At 36.1% G+C, this 18,300-nt stretch overlaps 1 protein-coding gene across 1 annotated transcript; it reads left to right on the plus strand.

Annotated features, from left to right (window-relative positions):
* The first annotated feature begins 16,999 nt into the window (after positions 1-16,999).
* On the plus strand, positions 17,000-17,935 carry LOC131275239 (olfactory receptor 2G3-like). Its single transcript, XM_058285068.1, has one exon. The coding sequence runs from the start codon at positions 17,000-17,002 to the stop codon at positions 17,933-17,935; it is 936 nt and encodes a 311-aa protein (XP_058141051.1).
* Positions 17,936-18,300: the final 365 nt, after the last annotated feature.

The following is an 18,300-nucleotide window of genomic DNA, read 5'->3' on the forward strand; positions in this document are numbered from 1 at the left end:
CATGATGCTCTTTTATAATTTGTAATAAATGCTTCACAACAAGGCAAGGTGTTTATGGTGGGGCAACATATGGAAGCCCTGTATGATGATATTCATGTTTGTTTTATAAGTTCACAACTTTTACTATATACTTATTGTTTATGTATGCTCATGTATGAGTGATATATTTAATAAATTTTTTAAATTAAAAAACAAAACATGGTATGGAAGTTTCTTCTGAATGTTCAATTGTGAGGTTCTCAAAATGACCTGAAAGGGGAGACATCATGCTATCCAAGTCTAAACAACTCCTTACAAAGAAAAACATGCTAATAAACAAACCTCTCCACAGGAAATTTTTATTGCCCTCAAATCCTAACTAGCAAACAAACAAACAAACAAACAAAAAACCTCCAAAAACTTTTTGGTATGAATCTGAGACTTCATCTTAAGTAATTTTTTCAGAATATAGTTTAAAGAAAATATATGGCTTATTATCTTCCACATTTGTGTTAATAATCAAAACAATCTAAATGTTCTAATATGATCCTATTATGTGTTCTGAGTGGAGGATAAGCCTATTCTGCAATTATAATAACAAATGGAATGGACACTGTATTTTGGCAGTAAAATAAAATACTTGGATGCTATGATGCACCAGAATTGACAAACTTTAGCAGGCACAATTTCCTGTACTGTACAGGAAAGGGGCAAAAGAACTGTGCTTTTGAAGGATTGGGTATCACCTGAAGAGGAAACAGTGGTGCCCTCATTATCCTGGTGTAACTTTACATAGTCACAATTCTTTGCCACATGGATTTTTGTGCCTCAAAATAACACCAATATTTTCCAAAGGAATCCCATGCTAAAAGTTCTCCCTTCCCTCTCACTTTCCTGTTAATCAAAATGAGGATAAGGATATTTATATCTGCAAAGATAAGATATATGTTGGGTTACATAGGAAAAGCTGCTTCTATTCACTGCATAAAGAAACTGTCTGAATTTTCTTAACTTTTAAAATAAAGTGTCCTTTATTTTTTCCATAAAATAATAAAGAAAATCCTACCTTCTTGGAAGAATTACAATTGGCTGAGGATATTAGTAGCTTTGGTAAAAGCACAGTTACGGTCATAGTTTGATGACAGACAGTAGAAGAACCATGTGTGGGTCCCCTGTTGACTCAAACCTTATCTTGCAATCTCTTGGCGCAATCTACCTTCAGATAGATGGTGCTAATCAGCACACATCTCTGGAGTTCTCCTTCCCAGCAACTTCTCACCAATGTATTGATTGAAGAGGGACACTGGTCTCTGGAGAGAGAAGAAACACAGAGGCTTGTGCTTCCATTTCTACAGGAATGCAGTCAATTGCAGAACACCTTCTGAACACATACAAGCACATGCAGTCTTACTGAAAGGCTTCCATAACAGAAGGCATTTAAAATTCCAAGCAGTGAGAACATCTTTCTGTTCTACTCACAGCGAAACTTGCAAAACCTACTTTCCATCATATATGCTATTAACATTTCCAATATTGTCTGGACATCTTCTAAGTTTCATTTAAAATATCATATTGCCAATTTTTTTGTTAGTTGATTTCTGTGTGTTGTACATATGTGTGTAGACCTGCACATATCCATTTACACAAGATTAGAGTTAAACACAATCGATGAGGAACTAAGGACTGATCTGTAGACAGCTGAGAAAGGATATGTTAAGAAAAAAGTGAACTGTGACATTAAGTAAAAAAAAAAGAGAGAGGCTCTCAAATTAACTAACTTTTGAGAAATCCTTAAATGTAAACATTCATATCACAAAGGAAGTAGGCAACATTAATAGCACATTCATTTTTGAGATTTATTATTTCTCTTTATTTTATAAAGGAGATAAATATACTTATAGAATTATATGAATTTAGTTTTGATATAAAGATGTTCATATAATGGGGTTGTATGTCCAAAAACATTGTCTGTTGAGGTATTGATTGCACACAAGTAGAAAAAAAAACCAAGTAATTGCGTTCTATCAGATTCCTCTTCTAGACGATATCCTTTCAACTATAGTGCCAACAGGGGGTAAAATTATTTGCCAGGTATGCTGACCCTGTGTTTGTTTGCCACCAGAGCAGTAAATTGGTTTAAGGTGTTGATTGCATGAAAAAAATTACGCTTAGTTTAAAGAGGGTAGAATGACTAAAACAACCCTGAATTTCTTGGCTGTAGTCCAAAAAATTAACAACCCAGATGATAAAATTCTTCACCTGTAAATTAGTGATACTAATACCACACAACTTGAAATGTTTCCTATGATTGATTAAAGAGAAAAACGAATTTAAAAGGGTGGAATATTTAAAGTGGAGAGACAAGGCCTGAATTAAGACTCAGAAACCCCCCATCTCAGGCTGTTCTTCTAGAAACAGAACCAGAACCAGAAATTTAAGCTCATTTATCTGTGTAGGTGGTGTGAGATCAGGTGCTGAGAGTGCAGAATCATTGGGAGAGAGAGACCAAAAAATATGTATCTTTTTGATAACTTAAGTTATGCAGGTATGTAAAGTATGCCTTAAAAGGAATGTAGAGAGGCAGGGTAAGATGGCATCTGAGCGAGTGCACCTTACAGCCTCTCCTGCAAAGAGGCAGCCGAATGGGGTTGGAGTCTTGCCAGAGCAGGCTGTCTTAGGGGCTTGCAGGGTGGAGGGTGTATGGACATTGACTTGGAGAGACAATGATGGAGGTGGTGCTTGCTAAAGTTAGAATTGAGGGTTACAAGTACAGAGGTCAGAAGCTGTGGGCTAGTGGGAACTTTCCCTCTGGGGCTGGTGGCCACAGTGTTCCCTGAGAACTGTCAGTTGTACGGGGGCATTTCTGGACCCCATGGTCCCCAGGTCCATGTCCCCTGAGCCCCTATAGCCCGTGTTCCATGGACCTATGTACCCTGGATCTGCAGTGTCCCAGACTTCCCTTTCCCAAGTCCAGCCCTCCCGGAGGTCAGGGATTGCCCTAGCCCTCCGGTTTTGGACTGACTCTGTGGGTGGGAAGCATTCAGTGTGGGGTGCAGCAGGGGGACCAGGCTGGTGTGGTGCCCCACCCCCCTGCCTTTTTGTGCTTGGAGTAGCATACCAACTGGCTTAGAGAGAGCCTGGGAAGACAGGAGTGGCGAATCTGCTGAGAAAGCCCAATTCACCTAAATACCCTGGGATAGGAAACTCGGTCTGGGAGAAGGTGGAGTCAGAAAATCAACTAGCCCTCTCATAGCACACCTAAAGGAGAAGGACTGTATGAGTTACTTTCCAAGCTTCCAATAGCATACTTGAGGTTCCTGGTAAGGTGTGCATGCTCTCTCGCTGGAAATTAAGAGTCATTGTTTTCTGTGAGGAGCTGGTTCAACAAATACCCATTTGAATCTCCTATGGGACCTCTCAGGCAGCCTTTCTGCTGCCTTGGGAGAGAGGGAAGTAAGATAGGGAGAAAGGGCGAATACTGGATCCCTAAGAGTTTTATTTAACTGCAAAGAGGATTCCTTGCTTGAAACTTTGTCTCGTATTTTGGTTGTTTGTCTTCTTGTTTATCTTTCCTCTTTATCCCCCCCAAGGCCCTTTTTTCTTTCTTTTTTCTTTTTCTTGCTTCCTTCTCCCCTCCTTTTTGTCCCTTTTTTTTCTTTTCTTTCTTTCTTTCTCTTCTTTTTTATTCTTTTTATATTAGGTGCTGTAGGGAGCGCTTCACATTTGCTGTGTTTCCTTATCCTCCATTTCTTCTTTTCTGTGTGTATTGATTTTGGCCACCAACAGTATCCCCTTTCCTCTACATCTTTCTATCCACCATCATTGATTGTTTCTCTTATATTACACCTTTCTTTGTTTGCCCCCCTATTTTTCTGACTTTTTATTTCTAATACCTTTGTTCTGTTTTCTGTCTTATATTCACTGTTTTTATTATTGTCCTTTCTTTTCTCTTTCCCTCTCTCCTGAACACACTGGTCTTTTAATTAACACTATACTCCTCCCCATATTCAGTTTACTGTCTCATTATACATACTCTACTTTTCTTACTGTTATAACTCTACATACCTTACATGAGTCTAATATCCATTCTCTTAAATCTCACTTGGTTCCTCTGTTAATATTAACTATCAACTGTATTATTATTCATTTTCTTTTCTTACTCCTTTTGATTTATCTGGCCCTAATATTTTCCTTCAAGTGAACTCAGCCAACAACAAGGAAATAGAATACGGACAAAGTGACAAAGACAAGACTTAATATGCATGCAAAAATAACCACGAATTAAACCCAAAACTACACAAAGAAGCTAAACAATGGATTAAACCTGTCAAGATAAAATGATGACCAGACTGCAACAAAAAACTACAAACCAAACCAATAATCAGGAAAACATGGCCCAATCCAATGAACAAACAGAAACCCAGGAAGAGGAGAAGAACATTGAACAAGTAATTAAAGCTCTCAAAACATATATTAGGGATCAATTTGATGAAGTGAAGGAAAAGATTAAGAATATAAAGAAAACACTTGGAGAGAAGACAGAGGAAATTGCAATCATATGCAAAAAGATAACGAATATGATGGTGATGAACAGCAAAATTCAAGTAATCAAAAATACACTCTCATTAAATAACAGTAAATTCCAAGAGGTAGAGGAAAGAATTAGTGATGTGGAACACAGTACATCTGAAATCAAACAGATATTAGAACTGATTAATAAAAAGATAGAATAAATCCACTAGGGATTTAGGGACCTGAACGACAATGCAAAACACACAAATGTATGCATTGTAGGCATCCCAGAAGGAGAAGAGAAGGGAAAGGAGACAGAAGGGGTATTGGAGGAAATAATGGCTGGAAACTTCCCAAACCTATTGAGGGAGATGGATGTACATGTCCAGGAAGCACAATGCACCCCAAACAGCATAAATCCCAACAGGCCTACCCCAAGACATATACTTTCTAAATTATCCAATACTCAAGACAAATAGAAAATACTAAAAGCAGCAAGAGAAAAGAGAACCATCACATAGAAAGGAGGCTTCATAAGATTAAGTGCTGATTTCTCATCTGAAACCATGGAGGCAAGAAGGCAGTGGTATGATATTGTCAAGGTACTAAAAGAAAAAAATTTCCAACCAAGAATACTCTACCCAGCAAAGTTAGCATTCAAAAATTATGGAGAATTCAAAATATTCACAGATAAACAGAAACTAAGAGAGTATGCCAACAAGAATCCTGCCCTTCAAGAAATACTAAAGGGCATTCTGCAGGAAGAAAGAAAAAAAAAACAAGAGAGACAAAGATGAAGGAGAGTGTAAGGGCAACTCAAAAGACAAAAACAAAAAAGAATTCAAACAAAACGTGACAAACACAAATCAAAGAAAATATGGCTAATATAAATAATTCATTGAAAGTAATAACACTGAATGTCAACGAATTAAACTCACCTGTAAAGAGACTCAGACTGGAGATTGGATAAGAAATTATGACGCATCTATATGCTGTCTACAAGAAACACATATTTGACCCAGGGATTCAAGGAGGTTGAAAGTGAATGGCTGGAAAACAATCTTACAAGCAAACAATAACCAAAAAAAGGCATGAGTAGCTATATTAATATCAGACAAAATAGACTTTAAATGTGAAATAATTGTGAGAGACAAAGATGGACATTACATATTAGTGAAAGGGATAATTTTTCAAGAAGAAAGAACAATTGTAAATATTTATGCCCCTAACAAAGGTGCCTCCAAATATGTGTGGCAAACACTGGAAAAACTAAGTGAAAAAATAGATGCCTCTACAATTATAGTGGGAGCCTTAAATACACCACTATCAACTTTGGGCAGAACATCTCAAAGGAGAATCAATAAAGAAACAAAGACTGTCAACAACATACTAGAGGAGCTGGACCTAATAGACATATACAAAATTTTATACCCAAATACAGCAGGATATACATACTTCTCAAGTGCACATGGATTATTCTCCATGATAGACCACATGCTAGGGACTTCCTCAAAATTGAAGCCTTCTGCACCTCAAAGAAGTTTGTCAAGAAAGTGGAAAGAGAACCTACACAATGGGAGAAAATATTTGGTAACCATATATCTGACAGGAGACTTATATCTTGCATATATAAAGAACTCATATATCTCAAAAATAAGACAAACAGCCCATTTAAAAAATGGGAAAAAGATTTGAACAGACACCTCTCTGAAGAAGATATACAAATGGCTAAAACACACATGAAAAATACTCAAAATCACTAGCTATTAGGGAAATGCAAATCAAAACAACAATGAGATACCATCTTACTCCCATAAGACTGGCAGCTATCAAAAAATCAGAAGACTACAATTGTTGGAGAGAATGTGGAGGAATGGGAATATTCATCCAGTGCTGGTGGGAATGAAGAAGGATCCAGCCATTCTGGAGGACAATTTGGTATATACCACTGCTGGGTATATACCCAGTAGAACTGAAAACAAGGACACAAACTGATATATGCACACCAATGTTCATAGCCAAAAGTTGGAATCAACCCAAATGCCCATCAACAAATGAGTGGATCAATAAAATATGGTATATACATACAATGGAATACTACTCGGCTTTATGAACAAATACACTACAAACACACGTGATAACATGGATGAATCTTGAGAACCTTATATTGAGTGAAGCAACCCAGGCATTGAAGGACAAAATATATGACCTCTCTGATATAAAATAAGTAAACCAAGCTGTCTTAGAGAGCTAGAGACTGGATGATATACTTAAAGGAAGTTGGGGGGTAGAGGAAGTTTGTGAGCTGACACTTTCATGGATGAAATATAGGATAAACTGGAGATAAGTCTTTGTACAGGGAAGGGATAAAATAGAGGTATAGGACACCTTTGGGTGGAGCCCTTAATATTGATGGTCCCGATTATGATCTTGTGTGCCTGAAATATGAACTAGGCCTATAGCTGCAAGGTGCCTAAGAGTTACTTCCTGAGAGCCTACATGTTGCTCAAATGTGGCGACTCTCTATGCCATACTCAGCATGTAAATAAATGCATTAACTTCCCCCCAGCTTGTGACATGACTCCTGGGAATGGGCCTCCCTTGCACTGAGGGATTACTACCAAGCACCAACTGATGATGTAACTAGAAAAAGACCTTGAATAGAAGGATCAACTCAGACCTGCAGAATATCTCAGCCTACATGTAATATCAGGTGTTAAAAACTGCTTTTTGACTTTAGATATAAGGGGAAAATGGAAAGGACAAATGAGTTTACATGGCTATGAGTCTCCAAAAAAGGGTCAGGAGGTCATCAAAGGGGTAATGCTTATGCATGCCTCAGCAGGGTACCAGAGACAGCTGAAGTAGAAACCCAGGTACTGGTTCTCCTGAGGTCTATGGAGACCCACAGGTTCTGTGGTCATGGCAGCTGGCTCTGGAGTTCAGTGCCATGTTAGTTGGCCCTACTTTGGAATTTGTGCTCCTGAGTATGATGGAGTTGGACTCAGATATGGCCTTTCTAAACATGCCTCTTTTGTTACTTTTACTGGACCTGTAGTTGGCATTTGGGTTGGTGTATATACAGGAGAACTGAATCTCTAGACTGTCCATGTGATAGCCAGACCATGAGCCTCAGCAGATTTGCAACTCCTACCCTCTGGTTTATTGGACTTAGCCTGGAAGGTGAAGAATATCAACCACCACACCAGGGAACCAAAATTTCCTACAACTGCAAGCAGGAAAATTGCATCCATCATCCATGTGGAATCTAAGCCCCCTCTTGCTGTAGAGGGGGACTGGACATAACCATCCCAGGGTCCATAGGATGGAGGAATAGAGTATGGATTAGAGTGGACTTACTGGTGTTCTGCTGGGGAACTATTGTGATTAGTAAGGGAAGAAACTGTAGTACTGATGTGGAGAAAGTGGCCATGGTAGCTGCTGAATGGTAGGGAGAGGGAAGAAGAGATATCATGTGGGTATATTTTCAGGATTTGGAGTTGTCCTGGGTGGTGGTGCAGGGACAGATGCTGGACATTGCATGTCCTGCCATGGTCCACTGGCTGGAATGTGGGAGAGTGTAGACTACAATGTAGACCACTGTCCATGTGGTGCAGCAGTGCTCCAAAATGTATTCACCAGGTGCAATGAATGTGCCACGATGATGGAAGAGGTTGTTGATGTGGGAGGAGTGGGGTAGGGGGGATTGGGGGTGTATGGGCACCTCATATTTTTTTAATATAACATTTAAAAGAAAATAAAGTGGAAAAAAAAAAGAAAAGAAATGTAGTTTTGCCCTAAAATAAAATGATTGGTTTACCCAGAATGAGAAGAAGTCAATGTAGGACAAAAATAGATATATAAAGTTATGAAAGGTTTATGGAAATGAATTTTATTTAATATAGTCAATGCTGACTAAAATTTAATAAGTTCAGTTATAATATTTTAGGAGTTTTCATATCAAACAATATATTAATGAAAAATTAGAATTTCATTTTCTTTCTGTTACAATAATAAAGTTTATCAGTCTGCTTTTAGTAAGAGTTTATAAAAAAGTTTTTCTTAACCATGTGAGCATTCTGTCTAAAAGACAAAGATTATATGTCATAGAATAATATCCTCCTTCATGTCTATATTAATCTTCTCATCCTTTATTTTTTCAGAGAACAAGTATTCTCACTTTTAAAAGAATCACCTTTTCTCACAATCATATTAACTCTTATTTACTCTTTTATTGTCATTTTGGTTAAATAGGGAACTAAATATTGCTTCACAGTTACCAATTTCCCTGTTTCACATAATGTTACACCATTTTTCTCACCAAAAGCAAACCCAAATCTGTCTTTTTAATTTTAAACTGTTGCACTGGATTTGTTCTTTCACCATGTAAAAAAGAAAATTGGTAGAAATAGTTAGGTTCATTTGATATGCTATGAGTTACATGGCGGTATTATTAAAATTAAAAGGGATTTTTTTATTTTCTGTTGGTTGAATTTGTATGGGTGAAAAGTTGTTCATTTAAACATTTACAAAATTTTTTTACAAATTACAAAATTGTACAAAATTCCTAAAGATTTAAAAATGTTCTCACTTCTTACTATGTTCTGATACTAATCTGAATGATATTAGACAATGGCATTATGTTATTGGTCATAATTTCAGTTATTCTTAAGAAATATGGCACATGTCACTAGAGCAAACAGATTTCCTGATCATTTACATTGTTTTATTCTGATGCTTCTCTGAAAATGCAAGCCATTAGCTACATGTCAGAGTTTCATTTTCAACAAAAAGGGGCTTTAAATAAGAAGCAAGGAAAGTATATAAACTATGTTCTATCTGTCTTTTAACGTAACCCTGGTAAATGTGTAAAGTTGGGACAGGGTCAGTTGCCTCAACTGACAGGGCTCCTTTTAAACACTTTCAAACAGACTTTAAACAGCTACATATTTTAATGAAATATGAATGTGTCCTTGTTTTTATATCTTCATTTACTGAATGGATGGATGCTTTTCTTTCCCATAAACTACCGCCCTCCCAATAGGTAAAACATTATTAAACTTCCCCACATGGGAAGTTGCTATTCTCTCAAGGAACAGTGAGTTCCAATTTATTGAAACTGTAGTCAAGGAAATTTTCAAGGTCTAAATCTAAGCTCCACACTTTTGAAAATGTAAATTTTCTCCATTTGAACTGATAACAAGGAGACCTAGGAAAATAAAATATGGGATATATAAGCCTTTCCTCATAAAAGGAAATGAGGCAATTAGCTCATAAAAGCCAACAAGCCAAGTCTTTAATCAGAAGGCTTGCACTTATAAAATTAAGCTTGATTATAATTAATGTACAATAGTCACTGCTGAAAACTTCCTTGTTGTTCATATGTCATCTCTCTCTCTAAGCGAAACTCTGCAAATAAACTCACTACCTTCCATCCTCCATGAGATATAGCTCCTAGGGATAAGCCTCCCTGGTGTTGAGGGATTAATATCAAATGTTGTTCTCAATGCTTTCAGAGATAAATCTAACCAAAAGGAGAAAATATTAAATGAAATAAAACAAAATAGAAAATTAATGGCTAAGACATTTGACATAAATTTGGGAAGTCATTCTAGAAGTTACTCTTATGCAGGTCTCAGCCAGATATCACAAACTGCCATAATATCAAAAACCTTAGGCAACAATGTTCCTAAAAATCCTAGGAACATCCAGACACATAAACAAGCCCCATGGTTACGTAGAATGAGCCCCCCCTTAGTCAGGTATATCTAGGAATCTATGAGAAGTTATTTCTCCAATTTGACATGGTTATATTATATTCACTTCCAAATCATAATCCTTTTACTTCTTTTTATTTAATTAATATAAAGACATAATTTTCAGTTTATTTGTTAAATATATTCTTCAGAATTTTAAAGCCTCCATACTGTTCCTAGCTTGTTAAGCCCTGATACCCAGAAGTATCAGTCCCTCCAAGAATGATAACCAGGAACTCATGAGTGACTTCAGCTCCAAGCCAAGCACTTCCATCCCTCACAACCTAATCTGCACCCTTAATCTGCATGACCCTGCCAGAGTGGTCACTGTCCTGCATCCCAAGAGATTGAGGGAAACTCAAAGGGGGTACAGTGGAAATGCCCCCTTTCTCTGCCTTTATCACAGGTTCCTGTAACTCCCCTCTCTGTCTTTACCAACAAACTGCTGGATACAGGTAGAAAGAAGCCTAGACTGGCCTGTAAAATGTCCTCAGCCTAAGGTAACCTAATGACATTTGTTCTGTTAAATCTCCTCCCTCTCATTATACTAAAAATGCCATTTTCTGATCATGCAACTAATGAGCTAGCAATTTTCCCTCCTACACATACTCCATCTAGCCCTGCCTCTGACCTGGTTCATCTCACAACTGTTGCAGCATCTCACTTCCTAAACCATCCCCACTCTAGCTCATTCAAAACCCTGCTCCTCCCCAAGCTTGGGGAGATAGATTTGAACCTTATGTCCTGTCTCCTTACACCCGACCTTGCAATAAATCTCTTTTTTTTTTTCTCAAAATACTAGTGTCATGGTATAGGCTACTATGTATATAGTGCCACACTTCCCATTTCTCAATAACAAGGTTATTTAATATTAAAATTTTGTTTTCAACACATTCTTTATTGTTCTGAAGATGGAATGGTTCAGAGATTTAGAAGTGAGTCAGGAAGTCATTCCAGAGGTTATGCTTATGCATGCTCAGGCAGATCTCACCAACTGCCATTTGAACAAAATCTCAAATAGGATCCTCCTGAGGACTCTAGAGACAACCAGACAATAAAGGCAAGGCACACATTCCCATGAAATCAGCACCCCATCAGTGGGCCTTAATTTGAAAATTTGATAATCTATCCCCCCAATATAACAGAGTTAGAATCACTTATAATTTCCCTACATATGGTTTTTATGCCCCTTTTATTGGACCCAATAATTTATCACTATACCCAATAAATATATGTCTCAGAGACTTAAATTTTCAGTAATTTATTGCTGGTTGAGCCCTGAATCTCAGGAGAGTTGTGGCAAACGCTGCTCTCCAGGTCTTCGGACTTGCCCAGGACAACTACTGCTTTATAACAAATGTTTCACAACAATGCAAGGTTTTGGTGGAGGGGTGATGTATGGGCTGCCTATATGATGTTATGCATGTTTATTTTGTAAGTTTGCAACTTTTACTATACAATTATTATTTATGTATGTTCATGTGTGAATGATATATTTCAATAAAATATTAATTTTTTTTGATGATGGACAAGCTTCATCCTAAAAAACCAGAATATCAACTACTGCAAAACAGTTTCTTCTATCTGCCCCATAATATCTAAACCCCTCTCAATCTGAAGCAGAGTGGACATCATTCCAAATTCTTCAAGATTTAGGAATGAACATATATAAGTGAGAGTGCAATCACAGGGCAAGTTCAATTTACTGTTATTGTAGTTGTCAGCATGAGCGAAAGGAAGAAGTTATGACATTGATATAAAGGTAGTGGTTGTTAGCAATTCTGAGGAGACTGGAAGGGAAGAAAATGTGGAAGGCAGGGCATTCTTAGGGCATTGAAGTTTTTCTGTTTAATACTGCAATGACTGACACATGGCATTACACATTTGCAAAAACCTATAAAACACTATATAGCACAAAGCGTAAACCATAATGCAAACTATTGAACTTGGTTAGTAGCAATGCTTCAATATTTGTTCAATAACTGAAACAAATGTTCCACACGAATGTAAGAGGTTATTAATAGGGAAAAATTAGGTTGAGGGAAGGGATGGATTATATGGGAATTCCCTATTAATGTAACTTTTCTTTAAACATGTGTTTGTTAAATTGCATAAAGACTTCAAATGAAGACATTTAAAAACTTAAAACATGTTGATTTTAAGGGTTGTCTGCTTTATTACTCTCTTTCCTAGACCCTTGTACTTATTAATTATTTTTGTAGCTGCTTGTCATTTTCTGTTAAATTTCCTAAATGGAAAAATGGAAAGTCTCCTTGTTATAAGCCTCACAGTAATGTGAAAGAAGACAAAAAAGTTGAAAATACAAATAAATTTGAATATCTCCCCTGTATATCACACAAAATCACAATGGAAATATTTTATATGAAATTTAAGTCTAAATATATGAATTATACACCATAGTCATGTGAAATTTATTTCAGAATTCAAGTGTTAAAACACATCAAAATTCCAAATGATGATCAGAGTAAGGAGACATTGAGCAAATAACATAACATTCAAAATACATTTCTACTTTTTGGAAATCTAATTTTAAGATAGGTGGGGACTGTGGGGGAAGTTAACCAATAAGGCAATAATATTTAGTTGAAAATAAAATCTACCATCATATTTATTAAGGAAACATTCAATGTAACTATATATTTTTTTGGATTTTCTACTGTATCAGTAGGGCTTTCCAGATAAACAACCAAGAGAAAAATGAGAGAGAGAGAGAGAGAGAGAATATATATATATCATATAGATACATATATGTGATTTATTTATTTGAAGTAATTGCCTCGTGTAAATGTGGGGGCTAGCAATTTAAAAATCTGTAAGGCAGGTAAGATTTGATGCAGCCATCTAGAGGCAGAAGGTCTTCTACTCTGGGAAATGTCAAATTTTCTCCTAAGCTTTTCCAATGATCCAGTACCAGCAGCCACTTATTGAGGGCAATTCCTCGGAATTAACTTAATAGATGCCAACTGTATTCACAGCAACGCCTATATTAGTGTTGATACTATAGCCTAGGGAAGGTGGAACATAAAATTAACTATCATAACAATTAAATGCAATTTTAAAAGTCATTGGATAACAATTCTGAAAAATGAACCGACCTAAGTTTTGTAAAGTAATAGTCATGTGAAATTAGAACATTGAAAAAGCAATGGGAATAAAAGCAGAATAGAATTTGCATGATCTAATGCAATTGTTGGGTATCTGTGGCATATATCTTTAAGAGATACATCATTGAAAAATTAACATAAACTTTGAAATACAATATTCATGTCTAGAATTATAAAGTGTCATAAATCTGGCATTGCAAATCAGTAAGGAAATGATAAGTTATTTAATAGGGTAAATAATAACTCACTAACAATAGCAGTAATATTAGATCTGTCACTCATCAGTTTAACTAAAATATGTCTGAGAAGATTTTGTAAGAATTCATTGCAAAATATAAATCACAATAGGAGAATGTGGAGGAAATATGGATGAACACTTGCATAAACTTGGAATTGGAAAAGATTTTATAAAATAAATTAAAAATAGGGTGATGTTTACTATTTTACCTCACAGATTATAAAACAAATATAATCATTGAACTGGAATGGGTAAGGGAACTCTTGTGAACAGATGGAGAAATAGATTAATTATTTTTCCACTCCATTAAATATAGCAATGTTGTATCTGTGGATGATAACACACAAAGCCCAGAAATAAATACATAATAATATGTATACATATTTAACAATAAAACTATTTATCACTATACTTTGAATTTACCATCAAATTATGAACAAAATTAATGACCAATAATTTGGAATTGATTCAAATGATTTAGTGCCTCCTCAGAATGAAGCACTATTCAATCATCTGCATTATGGCAAGTGTTTACTGATATGGAAAATGTTTATGCTTACTAATGAAAATATTTGTTTACAAAATGGAAACCAATTACATAGCTAACATCTGATAGTAAAAGCATTGCTTTTGTTCCTTTCACCTCCCAAAGAACTGAATATAGAACATATATATACTTGAGGGACTTGGGTATGGATGGGAGCATTGGTTTATGATATTATCTGGCTGGAGATTCTGCAAACAGCCAATTAAGAAATGATTTAGTTCATGTTTTTTTCATGAGAAAACCCTGTTCTGTATACCATACAACCCACATTAATTAGCAACTTGGAGACAGATACCAAGGTCTTGAGAGATTCCACATCCTATGGATCTCTCATTTTTTTCATGATGTGTTTTCCTCCAAGAAATATGGTTGAAGAAATATTTACTTTAGTGTTGCTCAAGGGTATTGGGCAGTGACGTTGGCTTCAGGAGAGACTCCAATGTGCTGATGTCACATCACTTGTCTATCTTCTTCTCTACACACTGGGAAAGGTAAAAGGAAGAAAGGACACGAGATTTGGAGGATTGGAGTCCCCTGCCTCATTTCCTCATCTCCCCACTTCTCCCAGTTATACTGATGACTATCGGCTGACTCATCTCCTTCTTTCAATGGCTCACTTGATCTCTTCTCAGACCTTCCAGGATTTCTTTCTGGGGTCTGACCTTTATGAATCTAACTCAAATGAAATCATTCTTGTTCATCACAGAAAGAATCACAATTGATGTAAGGAGTGGAGCAGAAAATTCTTGATCTTTTTGTCAAAAGAAGAGGATATTCCTCTAGGGATTTTTTTCTCTTCCAAACAACACTTAATAGCTGTTGATCATATTTCACATTATCTAAGATACCAGGTAGGGAAAGTGCTTTTACATATTTGGTGGGTTAAAATTTTATGCACCCATACAAACACACACATTTCAAACTCCAAACTCCAGTCTCTGGTCACTCTCCTAAGGTCTGTTAAGCCACGACTTTCAGACATGAAGAGTTGAAAAGGCTAACACCTCCACATCCCACTTTCAATTAATAAACCAGTTCTATTGGATGGGAGAGTGTAGTCACTATTCAAAGTAAACTGGATAAAATGTAATCTAAGAAAGGGGCTGTAGTGGTAGGGCCTCCTGGGATGATTCCTCATAATCCAAGGATAAAAATAATTTAGAATATTGCAGTGAGAAGATATGAGAAGACTATTTACATGTTTTGATTTCATGTCTGATTCTGGCATAAGTAGACACTTGTCAACACTTTTATTAATGCTATTTCCTTCACAAATCTGAACATTAAAGAAAGATCTTTTTTCAAGATGCTTTCAAATATAACATCATATAATATTAAAGTGACTTTGATATTTGATATTAATTAGAAATTTAGTAATTAGTGGATTTCTGCTCAAGGAAGCTTGGATGACATAAATTCATATAGGGAGCTATTACATCCTGAAAAACTTCACATTTAAAGATGAATTCTACATTTTAAAGTATGTAAATTGTGCTATTTTCAGAAGGTGATGGAAATAACTTCTTGTGCTCCCATTTAATCCCAGAAATAGAATGTTTGAATTAATTGAAATGTGAATTTTAAATACTGAAACTAAAACATATCAATCTGGAATAAATTGGCCTTTTACACAAGCAACATTAGAAATAAGCCACATATGGGAATTTATATAGCATGTTCATCAAGTTTTCTGAGAAGTATATTATTAGCTAAAAGTACATTAACATTTAGCTCAAGAACTAAAAATTTCAAAATCTAATTCTCTCTATTTAAGATACAGTTTTACTCATGAAATATAAACATGTTGGAATAAAATGACAAATTGAGTCTTCAGTCATTATTACTTATAACAAATGATTTATTCAGATACTATTTTAGCAGCAGGTAAATTTGGGACAATGGTGATAATGTCATACCAAAGAGTAAATAAAGAGATATGGTAGACTACAGAATCTGTTGTGTTTTTTTTAATTTTGCAGAAATATGTAAATGAGGTGACCAAGACGTATTTGCCTTTTCAGGACTTTTCCAAATGCAGTCCCTTGTCTTTAACTATTGAGTGTTTGTAGGTGAGGTTTTTTTTTCTTTTTCATATAATACATTTATTGTTATCTACTTTGGCAAATGTGTGCATGTCTGAGTTAGTTTTTGTAGTCTTATCTCAATATAGCAGAAATAAATTTTGCCCACCAATTTTAAGAAAATAAAATTAGCATATAAACCCTCATAAACCAGTTGGTAAAGACAACTTAACTCCCAGTCCATGATATACAACAATCACACTCTAATCAGATGAATAAATGCAAGGAACTCAACCTACCTTGTCTAAGAGATAGAGAAGACATGAAATATATCCCAGTTATTTTTCTGACCAGTACTCACTTCACTCCATATTTTTGGGTTCTATTTTTTTTTTTAATAAAGGACAATAGTCACTTTTAATCTATTTAGTATTTGATTGACTCAGTAGTCATGGTCTCTTGTCCCTCCTAATAAGAGTATTGCATAGATGTTAAAACTTGGAAGGTTTCTCTTGTACTTTAAGTAGCTTACTTTCAAAAAATGTTCATCAGGAAATGTGGAACAGGAAATGGGCTTATGAATGAAGAAGGATTGTTTAAGTATTTATTGAGGCAAAAATTTTTTATACAAAACAATGCCTTCTTTAAGGACATCTTTTTGTAATTACTTATTTTCCTTTCTCTGTGAGGACCCATGAGAAAAACATATTTAGAATTTTACTTCAAAGATTATTTCATTTTACTTCAAATAAATAAATAGTAATAAGGATATTTACTAAATAAAATTGAAACGACCATTTCTGTTTTACTATAGTACTCCAATGGAGAAAAAAAATTTGACTTCTTGGGGAGATTTTATTTTGCTTGGATTCTCAGACCAGCCACAATTGGAGATAGTCCTTTTTGTGCTAATCTTGATATCCTATCTTCTGACACTTGTCGGCAACTCAGCCATCATCCTGGTCTCTTGTCTGGACTTGAAACTCCGCACACCTATGTATTTCTTCCTCACAAATCTCTCGTTTCTTGACCTTTGCTTCACCACCAGCATTGTCCCCCAGCTATTGTGGAACCTGAAGGGTCCAGCCAAGACCATCACCTCCACTGGCTGTGCCATACAGCTCTACGTATCACTCTCACTGGGCTCCACTTACTGTGTTCTCCTCACTGTCATGGCTTTTGACCGCTATGTGGCTGTGTGCAGACCTCTCAATTACCCTGCTGTCATGCACCCTTCCTTTTGTAAGGTCTTAGCAGGAATAGCATGGCTCAGTGGAGTGGGAAACAGTCTTATCCAGAGTACCATCGTCCTTCAGCTTCCTCGATGTGGGCATCGCCATCTCCACCACTTCTTCTGTGAGGTGCCCGCCATGATCAAACTGGCATGTGTTGACATCCATGCCAATGAAGTCCAGCTCTTCATGGCCACCCTAGTTCTGCTTCTTCTTCCTTTGGCCTTGATATTGGTCTCCTATGGGTTCATTGTTCAAGCAGTGGTAAAAATTAAGTCAGCCCAAGCTTCTCGCAAGGCTCTGTGGACCTGTGGTTCCCATCTAATACTGGTGTCCCTTTTCTTTGGGCCCACCTCGGCTATCTACATTAAACCACAGAGATCCTATGGCCACAGCCAAGGCAAATTCCTTACCCTATTCTACACAGTTGTGACTCCCACTCTCAATCCCCTCATATACACTCTGAGGAACAAGGATGTCAAAGGAGCCCTGAAGAGGTTGCTGAGGAGAGAACAAAATTCCTGAAGAAATGCAGGAACTGGTAACTTTCTGTTCAGGAAATGTATTAGAGATATGATGCTAAATATCTACTCCCAAGAATATTACATGCATGTCCTTTACCTCTTCAACTGTATGTAAATAGATAAGGCTAAAATGATCTGGAAAAAAAAAAGTTCAGATGTAACTTGTGTAGCTGATGGAACTTCTTCCGTGAATGAGTGTGTTTATAACAAATGTTTTCACACAAATCCTATGCCTACACATATAGTTCCAGAATAGAAACAGTGCATAAATTTTTAATAATTTACAGAACAATATATATTAGTATGAAGAAATTGCTATAGCATTTCCTTTGAAAAATCACCCTGATATAATATTATTTAAAACAT

The sequence above is a fragment of the Dasypus novemcinctus genome, chromosome 22 (assembly GCF_030445035.2).
Source record: "Dasypus novemcinctus isolate mDasNov1 chromosome 22, mDasNov1.1.hap2, whole genome shotgun sequence".
NCBI classification, from domain to species: Eukaryota; Metazoa; Chordata; class Mammalia; order Cingulata; family Dasypodidae; genus Dasypus; species Dasypus novemcinctus.